Below are 11,201 nucleotides of genomic sequence, written 5' to 3' on the forward strand. Positions count from 1 at the left end.
TCTTTTAAAAAAAAAAAATAAAAAAAAAAAAAAAAAAAAAAAAAGTATAATGAAGCATTTTGCATGTATCGCAAATGGCAGATCTCCTACCTGACATACTTTAATTAACCCAAAAACACTAAAACAGTCTCTGAGGTAGCATGATAATTGGTCAAATAATTTCACAGCATTATACTTCAGAAACTTTCACAAACTTCACGAGGTGGGCAGAACGAGTCTGAAGACAAGACACGACATACGTTGAATAATTCCAAAATATTATGCTTCAAATTTCAGACAATTTCACAACACAATCTTAAACGAGGCGGATGGATTATGGAATTAATTATGGATGGAGGGAGATGGACGAAATATGAAAACACAAAGGAGTAAGCGAGACGCGAGAAGCAAATACGGGAGAGTAGTGTCATCTGAATCTGAATCGCGGCTATGTACCTACAGAAAATGAACATTGATCTTATTAAGCCAGAAGAGGGCCAAAGACGCCAAAACTCATGAACCAATCAGAGAAGGGCAAAAGGATGGCAATACTCTCCAGTACCTAGGTCAAAGACACATAACCTAGATGTAGGCGAATTCTACTAAGGTCTCCGAATAAGGTTATCACCGGTGCAAAAGTTTTCGGAAAACAGAACGCGAATCTTGAACTTTCAGAAGTAATTATAGGATAACTATAAATCGCATAGCAAAGAGAGTTTTAGGACTGTTATTTATTTCTTACGCTAATTTGCATTTAATCGTATTCACAGAGGCATAATGAGGTAATCAAAAAAAAAAAAAAAAGTAAAAATGGCGTTTCTTGCATCGATGAGTTGGTGCGCTATTTGATCGCTTGAGCGCACTAGTATACTAGAGCTCTAGTGGCAGGTCGAAATCAAAAAGCGCCGCCTATCGGCTGAGCGCTTAAAAGTTAGAGTATCTGATTTTTATTTATTATGCGGGCGAGAATGGATATTTTGGAGATTTAAAGCATATGGGCAGATCCTCGGTGAGACTTCGAATTTTTACTGTGACACCCATACTCCTCAAAAGAATTGAGTCTCTAATTCATCTCGCAGTGAGGAAGGTATTTTCTGAAATTTCAAGATAAATTCCAGATTCAATTTTTTGCGGAATTTGCGAATGAAGTTTTCAGAAAGTTTCTGATATTTAGAGATTAAATCGAAATTCACTAAATCTTGGAACTCTTCCATAAATTCTGAAGTTAATTCTTGATGTTTAGAAATCGAATCCCACTCATTCCTTTGAGCGAGTCCATGGTTCCGGATGAAGTCTAAAGACAATTTGCGATCTCGAAGAATATGTTTGAAATTAAGAAGATGACTGTACAAATCCAAGAATTTTTCATCCAAATTTTCCGAATTTTTGGAGAGTGCATCCCAATCGATTAAATGACTAATTTGGTTGATGAATTGAGGTGATATCTCGGAAAATGTTGCTTCTTCCTCCAAATTTGTCACGATAATGTGATCAGCAAAAACTTCTGACCATTTGATATATTTTTCGAAGATTTTCAAACTCATTTTTTTTTTTGCTTCACTTCTGAAATAAAAAGAGAAAAGGAGGAAATTCTCAAGTTTTTATATTTTTTTCTCGCCTCCGAAGTACACGCCTCCTTCCAAAAATCATAATTTTCAAAATATTCTCCTCCTTTCAGTTATTCACATCCTTGACGTATCACTAGTTGTCTACTTTGCATTTTGAAGGAAAATTATACGACTCCAATGACAATTTACGTTTGAAGTTTTTCTTTATCTTCAATTTACGTTTGAAGATTTTCTTCATCTTCAATTTCGCAGGAAAATTTTGTAAGAAGCTCTTCGTGAACTTTGCTGAGTTGAAGTCGGTGATCTTCGAAGTAACAATATCCGTAGCTGATAGTTGTTATACCATTATTTTCGACCATTCTTTTATCATCGTATGACGATAGTGTTTTTTTCTTTGTTTTGACGGTGTAAAGAACATGTTTTTTACTGATTATCGAACATTGATCGTGAGAGAAATCCTTTCGTTGAAACAGGCAGTCCAAATAATCTGAAACCGTTATTTCTTTCTGGAGGGTAGACGTCTTCACACCTTTTCCTCGTTTCTTCTCCGAATTCACTGTCGTTACCGAGTACATTTTTGGACGCAGTGAGACTACGAATTTGATCGGATCTCCATTGAATTCTTCCGTGAAAACTCCAGGAATTTTTTTGTTTCTATCTGAGTGTAGTGAATGATCTTTTGGAAAATCACTTGTGTCAAATTGATCCATATTTTCGCTCATAAATTTGTACAAATCACCCTTGGCTTCCACAAGTAAGCTGTCCGTATCTTGGAGAATTAATTGGAGCGAGTCTTTAAAATTGGGAAGTAAAAATTCATAGTAAAATTCGTAAATTTTACATTTGGATACATCCAGAATGCATTGAGCAATTTGTACTGGACTGCTATGTTTGATATATTTTTTCAGTCGATGGACAGCGGCTAAATTATCATCATAAATCACAGATCTTTTGAAGAAATTATCGCAAACTAATTTCTGATATTGCTCAGGATCAGTGCAAAGCGTCAGATCCAAACGATTCCTCGTATTCATCAAACAACGACCGTATATGCTGTTGCAACAAAATTTGAAAATAGTCTTTTCAAAATCGTTCTTGGCTGCTTGTCGGAGAGCAATAGTTTTATCAATGTAAGGCTCTAATATTCTGGCTTGCCTGAATGAAATTCCACGATGAATTTTTTCAAGAATTAATCCATGTTTCAGAGCTAATTTTAGCATCCGGTAATGAATGACATATTTTTTTTTATCATATAAGGTGCATAATAATTTAGGATGTTTTGAAAACGAATTGGGTGGAATCATGTATTCTGGACAAAAAGGAAATTGTTGATGAGCGTGATGAATTTTCCGACAGTAATTTAGATCCACTTCGAGCACAAAACCGACATCTCCAAAAACATCGATTTTCGAAAGATCAAAATCGTCGATTTCCTGCTGTGTCATCCAACGGAAATCACCCGCCGGCAAAGGTTGTTTTAATGCCCACGAGTACAGAGAAACCGCATCGAATAAAGCTAAAAAAATTTCATCTTTCACATTTTCTTCTCCGACATATTTATTCGAAGCTTTACTAAATTTTTTCACGGAGTTGGTGATGCCACCTCTGCAACCTTTCAAGAAAAAGTGGACCATATCGATTTCAGTCAACAATTCGATTTTAACTTTAGTTGAAAATAACATACTGTCCCACGCGTAGTGGGGGAGAGTTAAGTAGTGGCATGGATCAATTTTATACTCTGAAAAAAGCTTATTCCGGAACGCTAAAAAGCAATCCGTGAGTAGGAGTGTGTCCAAAAGTAAATACTTGTCGCTGAAAGTTCCCATATCAGTGCATCCGGCGGCTTTATAAAAATTCAAAGCGTGTAAGTAACGTTCCTCCGAAATGTTTTCTTTGGTGAGATTGTTGTAAAAAGCAGATCTCTCTGAAAAAGGTAAATCATATTTGCTTGAGTCCGTAACCCAATCGTACGGAAAACTTTGTTTTCGTTTGACAAACTCGAAGAGATGTTCTGGAAAATGTTTCCTGGTGTGCACAAGTTCTGCATCATTCATCATCTGAGATAGTTTATCCAAAGATGTTTGCAAAAATTTATACGTATCTATAAATTGATATTGAAATGAGCCGACTTGAACCGTCAGAGCTATACACTTCTCTTCTGTCGTAGGTATTATTTTTACACGCCTTCGTCTATTTTTAGAGGTACCTCTGATAACAGGTTGAATGTCATAATTCATCATATTGTGCGAGTAAACGCGTACAATTTTCGGTCGCGAAAGTAGAATGTTACATGTTGAATGTGCGACACCGATTACTTCGCCTGTATAATGATTATGATGAATTACTTTCGTGTCACAAAGCGCGAAGTTTCCCTCACAAATGCAACAACTCTTGGCCACCGCACATAAACGGTAACGTTCGCTTGTTGTTAAATGATACGGCTCAAAAACGTCATAAACAAGTTCAGTATACTCGACTTCCTCTCCGATTCGATCCAAAAGATTTTCGATCGCATTTTCCCTCTGTAAAGAATTGGTTTTCTCTCCTCATAAATAGAGACGGGATATAAACACCAAGACGTAACCTGATGTTCTTGAATGTACGTTGTAATATCGCTGATTTTTTTTTGAATAGGTGTAAGACTACACTCTAAATCCAAAAATAAACATACAGGCAATAATTCCTTAGCTTTGTAATTTTTGAATTCAACCCATTTATTTGCAGATGTTGGAAGAATATTTCTACCTATCGCATTGTTTCGACAAAGCTCAATGTGTTTGTTAAGGACAGACTCTGACCAAAAGTGACTTAAACATCGTTTACAGAAAAACATTTTGTCCCCGCGATTTTGTTTTGAAATTTTTGATTGAACTAATTTTCTTAAGTTGTTAATTTCGTAGTAAAAATTCCCTTCTTTAGACCGGATTAAGAGCAAGTCTTTGTGAATTTTCTTAACCGTATCACTAGCTTTAACAGGAAATATTTTTCCGTTTTGATCGCACGTAAAAATGTTAACACTGATTTGTGAATTTTTTCTTTCAAAACGCTTCACATCGCCAATAAAAATGCTTTTACTTATCATTCCATCCCAATTAAAATTTTGTTCATCCAACCCGTTAAGAATTGCGGTTTGGAAGGAAAAATCTGAGTTGCAATTTGTTAAGGTGATAGCATCCCCTCGTTTTCTTATCGCAACAGGAATTGTAGTGACCCCAGTGTGAGAAATTATTTGAATACCTGAGCAAGAATTTGAGTGTGATTTTAATTCAGCGTTCCTTTTAAATCCTAAAAAACATTTTTTACAAAAATCGTAAGCTCTCTTTTTTGTGAAATAACACATCATTTTTGAAAAATCTTTGATCAACATGAAATGATTGGAAACAAACAATAAATCTCTATGTCGGTCCAACTCTTGTTTTGCTATACGCATAGGATGTATTATTTCTTTCTCAGAATCAAAAGTGTAAATGTTGACAGAAATATTATTTTTGTTTTCAAAATCACTCAAGTTATCCAAAAGCATTGGAGAATCTGGCCAATCATACATTTTAATGATTTCCAGAGTGTAAGATTTTAAAAAATCAGGTCTTTTCACGTGCGGAGCTAAAATCGCGTATCGAAAACAATTATTATCCTTACTTTTGAAATTTAATACATAACGACATTTTTTTATTTTATCCAGATCACAGTAACCCGAACCTCCCATTGGTTGATATTTAATTAAGTACCTATAAAAAAGCTTTATTGCAATCCTTTAAAACCCATTGAGAACGATGAGTAAAAAACTCCGTCTCTTCGTGTAAAATATCTCGCATCATATTTCTGTAAACATCTTCTACATCAATTTGATTCATTAAGTTATATGTTTTACTCATATGACTTTTGGCCATCTCATCTTCCGTAACAAGATGAAAATAATAACATTCAAGTTCAAGATACGTCTTGAAACTAAAAGAGGGATAGCGTACGAATGTTGACTCCAAAAACCGTATTATTTCACTCGAAGCTTTCGTTAAAAACCCGCCTATATCGGTGACCGAATTTTCCAAAATAATTATGTTGAATCAAACGCTGTTTGTACTAGTTTTATCATTTTTGAATCGAATATTTTTGTTTAACACAGTGAAAATTGCTCCAATCGTGATTTACGTAATATTTGAGCCAATGTTGAATCTTCTCCGCTTCAGTGAATGGTTTCTGCAATCCCCAATTGATAAAGAATTGATCTGGAAAAATAAAAGCTTCGTACACCAATTTGTACCGCCAGGAGATTTTTCTCGAGCTTGTGTTTTCAAATCCGCCGGCTTATGTGATAGTAAGTCAAAATTGTTGGGCAAATAGTCCAATGCAGTGTTCAATCCACTGGGTAGTCTATCAGAATCCTTAGGGATTTTTCCTGTGAAGTGAATCGTTTTATCGAAAGGTAGTATTTTACGGCTTAAATGAAGTGGAGATTTACATTTCCTGCGTGATTTACGAGACGACGACACTGTAAAAGAATTTTTTTTTTTTTTTTTTTTTTTTTTTTTTTTTTTTTTTTAATTATTAATATGTCTCACATAATTTTAATAAAAAACAATAATCTCGAAGAACACATATTAAATGTGCTTAGGAACACGCATTTTCCACATATGTTTCATCTTCTAGAAAATGCAGCAATTGTGGTTGATCAAATTGAAAATGTAGAGTGGAGGATTTTGAAATTGAAAATTTTGAAGTTCAAAATGATGAATTTCAAAACGATCAATTTCCAAATGAAGAGATTCCATTTGAATTTAATCAAGCACATCAAAATGATGAAATTCCTCTAAACGAGTTTATTGAATTAGATAATTTCATCCACGCGTTAGAATATAATGAAGTTCAACTATTAGGTGTAGAAATCCAAAACCCGCAAATATCTAGTACTGATGGGGACCTCGGGGAGCACGCTACGTTTTTAGATATACGAGGTGAGTAGATATGGATTGCATTTTGCAAAAAGGAACCACAGCATTGCAATGTTGCTAAGATTGTGCAACTTCTTTTGTCTTGGAGGAAAAACCCGATTATCCATTAATAGTTTCTATTTTACTCGCTAAAAACTGTAAATTTAAGACAAAAATTACCATCTAAATTTCATAGTTTTTCACGATTTCCGTAATTTTATTGCAAAAGATGAAGTTGCACAATCTTAGCATCATTGCAATGCTAGTGGTTCCTTTTTGCAAAATGCAATCCATATGATTTGGGGGTTCGAGGGGCGCATTGTGCATTTTACATGAAAAAATTCAGGAGGATTGCAAGAGTGGACGTAACTATTTGCATTGCAACTCACAATGTAAGCGTTTGAGAAAAGGCGTAACGTTCATAGTTATGAGATGCACCCACTGCAGCATTAATAATATGCGCTGAAGATTAAATTACAGGTAATTATAGATTCAGCGAGTGATCACTAACGCGATCCTGCCATGTTGTCAACTCGAATCGCAGCGGTGATAGGCAAGTGCGTTACCACTTAGTCATTCAACGCTCATATTGGATGCTACTGAAATCACGTTATTTGATGGAGCTAAACTAATTCGTCCGTTGTTGGTGATATTCACGCTCTGATCTATTCACTCAGAGTGCGGCGAGAATTTCACGCTGGATTTTTTTTTCGTACCAGCTATTCACTCAGAGTAAATCATTGATTTTTAACAGAGTGAGCTTTGACTTCACCGGCAAAAACCATGACACTAAAATTGTATATCTTTCTGCCAAAAGGAACTACTCACTCTTCCTCAGCATTAATACATTTACCTGATAGGAACTCAACGAATATTTGAAAGGAATACTTTTCCCCCAGTCGCAACATGCTATACAGAGGCTACTTTTGCAACTCAGCAGCACAGCTTATTACTATCCACTTAAATTAATGTGAAACAATCGATTATGCCTCACCTAAATTTCCTTTTTCTTCTTATTTTTTTCTACTATTAGTTTACTGGCTCAAATCCCAGTGGGGGCCTACAGCCAAAAATTTGATATTTTTCACAGATTTAAATTGCCAATTTGGAAGAATTGCCTCCAATGGTATAAGGCTTTGCGGTAAGAGCATTCAAAAGTCGCCAAATTTTCCCTCTAAAATATATATTTTTGACAAAACGTATGAATATTTTCCATTATAAATTTCACAGATTCTGTGGACAATTGCGAGTATATTATCTTTGGTGAAAATTTTAGAGAAAAAATTAACAAGTTTTCCAGAGAATTCACCTTCATCAAAAATAAATTTGCCAACTTCCGAATATTCATGTAAACTTCATTCCACAGCGAGGAAATATGACCGTATATTTTACACCGTTATTTTTTTTTTTTTTTCTGGAATAAGTTTGCTGAATAAATTAAATCAACACGCTGAGGTTTTTTTTATATTTATTTAGTAGTTCGTCTACTCGTTCTCTATTTTATTATTGTTTCACGCATTAACAACGTTTATTGTTTTTCCATTTTTCTCAATTTAATTTTTCCATTTTTTTTTTTTTTTTTTTTTTTTTTCATAATTGAATTTTGTGTGATATGACTGAAAAAATACTTGCAGCAATGTGCGGGAAGGCCGCTTTTTCCATTGGAAATGCTTCGAGTCGATTAATCGTTATTGAACAACCTCAATCGTTAGACACCACGCAACATGCTATTTTAGCTGTAATAATGTTAGGTTTCTTTAGTTTTTTGTAGCATTGATAAGTTTCTTTAGTTTTTTCATTGCTTGAAGAATCAGTTAATACATGTTGTTTTAAAAGGTTAACTTCCTTCTGTTTGATTTTTTATCTTAATAATCTTTTTTTTCAAAAAGCTATTATTTTTAGCACGGTATGTCAACTGCACCTCACGATGGGTAACATCGCTGCCCAATGTTCGGGATTCTAATGGCGCTAATCGAACTGCGACCTGATAACTCCGCAACCCCATATCCCCTCGCTTTTGCAATAATCTCATAAGTCAGTTTCAAAAATTACGGATGTACTATCTTTTTACATGAAGAGGTTGCCTTACCCCACCACATGCGCTATGGCTCGCTTAAAATCCAACTGACCAGATTACACATATGGGAGAAAGACATACAATTTTAGTGTCGTCATGACAGGTTTTGCATGGTTTAAACAGGAGATTAAGCTTAAAAGGATGGTGAAAGTGCAGAAGTGCGTATCTCGGAAAACACGATTTTTCAGGAGAGTAAAAAAAATTGTCCACAATCCTCCTTATTGTCAGTTGAAGGGTAATAATTCTTGAGGATAGCAAGAATAAGATGCTTTTTCAGACTTCATCAATATTTTGAATAATTTCTCGCGCTGTTAGAAAATACGGCCGAAATGCCGAGATTCGCGTTTTCGGCACTAAAAATTGACACTTTATCACGAGATACGCATTTCTGCAATTAGTGTTTTAAACCTATTGTTGGCGGATTTGTCAAAACTGTCAAAAATCGAGATACGCACTTCTGCACTTTCACCATCGAAAAGTGAATAATCAATGCTTTTAACGTTGACCAGCAGTGTTGAAAGTTCGGATCAATGATTACCCAATTTGAGATGCCCTATTCAGCTATCTATACTATAAGCTCCGAGACCTCCTAATTTTGCGTAACTGGTAACGCTTAGTTCCAGCGATCTACCAGGCCGATTTTCATTATTTTTGCGGCTAGGTAGAGCGGTGGCCGAGTCGTCTAAGACGTCAAGACTTCAGTAGCGTCCACTTGGATCAAGGTGGACGCAAGGTGTTCATGCCCCGACTTTTATTGAATTTACTTGCTACCTGATTATCATTTTTCGTTGTTTTACTGCAATATTTCATGAAGGAGCTGTCATTCCAAAACGTTTCCTCTTGACTTCAAAAAAAATTTTTCTCTTTATTCATCAAAACCAAAAATTATTTCATTCTATAAAGTATACCTCATATTGTAATTTTTGAGGGGAAAAATGAAACTAACACTGATAGGAGGTAAAAATAGGGCCGCGAAGCGACCCATTGATGGCGCGGAGCGCCTTCGGGAGGTTGGGCTGCGTAGCGGCCAGGGGGTGAACCCCCATGTTGAGAATCATTCAATCTGTATTTTTGATGATGTTATTAATTTACCTCAGGCAGCAATTTAAGAGATTTACTCTATGGGTAGGCATTCAAATATAGACTGCTTTTTTCTTGCACAAACTTATAGCAAAATAAAAAAACAGTTAATAAGGGACAACGCTAATCTAATTTGTCTTTTTCAAATCGATGATATGAATTTAAGAGATGCATATAATGATTGTGCCAGTACAGATTTAACTTTTGAAAGTTTTAAAAAACTTTGTAAAGAATGCTGGATAAAACCATTTGGATTTTTGTCTATAAATAAAGACTGCTCAGTGAACACAGGTAAGTATCGAAAAGGCTTAGATTCGTTTATCAGTTTATAGAGAAATATGGAAGTAAAAGAAGAAATAATTAAAGCAGCCGATTCAATACGTAAAAATATAGACTTTTAAAGAAAGATTGGATAGTGAAGGAAAATGAATCCAAAAAATATTTTGAGCCTTTAGTGAAACCACTGCAAACATTGGTGGATTTGACTAAAACTTCAGATCACAACTCTGAAAAACCAATTATTTCAAAAGTCAACAAAAAGGAAGAGGTAAAATTACTAGAACATTTTAACAAATATCATGAAGGAGAAAGTCATAATCAAAAATTAAGTACCCCGAAGGATTCTGTTAAGAAATATTTAAGTTGGTCTAACGATGGTGAGGATAATTTGCAAAATAGCATTTCACAAAACTGGAGAAAGTATTCTGAACACATTGGACCAGTTTCCAATGAGTTTTTAACAAAATTATGGAGGGATAAAGATGGTAAGTTCGATACTAAGTTTGGAGTTCGCATTGATGTTAATAAAAATACTTGGCGTATAGGGAACATTGAAATTGATTTTGATAAAAATGATGATATTCATATAAAAGATCATATTTTCAAAGGGACTCCAGGATTGTTCGAATTATTATTCAAAAAGCTACCAAACCCACATATTTACACTAAAGAAGACTTGAATTTGTATAAAGAAATTTTACTTGCATCAAACGCACATTTACAAAAGTATGATAAGATAAACCAATCGCTAGTAGTTCAGGTTTAAAATATCGGAGTATAATCCAAAAGATCTTTTCCACAACAGGATCTGGCTTCCTACCAGCCACTAATAAAAAAGTAGATTATATACGCTGGAATGATATAAATGAGTTAGTTGAGCGATTATTTCTCCTGAGAACAGCACAAAAAGCAGGACATTCAGGCGTTGAAATTGAGATAAACTCTACAGAACAAGAGCTTAAAGAGGAAGGTGTGATTGAATGATGAGTGATTCTATAGATAAATTCGGTCAAGCGCTACATGCAAAAGTCACTCATGAGCACAAGCAAACACTCCGGAAAGAAATGCAAGTAGAGAGGATAGGTTTTAAAAACTTTCCTTCGCCTAAAAAAAAAAAAAAAAAAAAAAAAAAATGAAAAAGGGGACACTGAGGGTACATGAGCATACGCCCTCAGTGTCCCCATTTTTTCCCTACTGAGGTGTGATCAAAAAGTTCCCGGACTGGTGCCGCCTTGGGCTGAAAAATGGTCCAAACGAGCTAAACTTAGGCTCGTTTGAAAGCTTATACTC

General features: G+C 35.0%; 1 protein-coding gene across 1 annotated transcript; it reads right to left on the minus strand.

Moving 5' to 3' along the window:
* Positions 1-130: 130 nt before the first annotated feature.
* LOC109041820 (uncharacterized) lies at positions 131-10,989 on the minus strand. The gene has a single exon (XM_072296186.1). The coding sequence runs from the start codon at positions 3,785-3,787 to the stop codon at positions 1,763-1,765; it is 2,025 nt and encodes a 674-aa protein (XP_072152287.1). The 5' UTR covers positions 3,788-10,989; the 3' UTR covers positions 131-1,762.
* Between the last annotated feature and the right edge of the window lie 212 nt (positions 10,990-11,201).

Source organism: Bemisia tabaci, chromosome 2 (assembly GCF_918797505.1).
Source record: "Bemisia tabaci chromosome 2, PGI_BMITA_v3".
Taxonomy (NCBI): Eukaryota; Metazoa; Arthropoda; class Insecta; order Hemiptera; family Aleyrodidae; genus Bemisia; species Bemisia tabaci.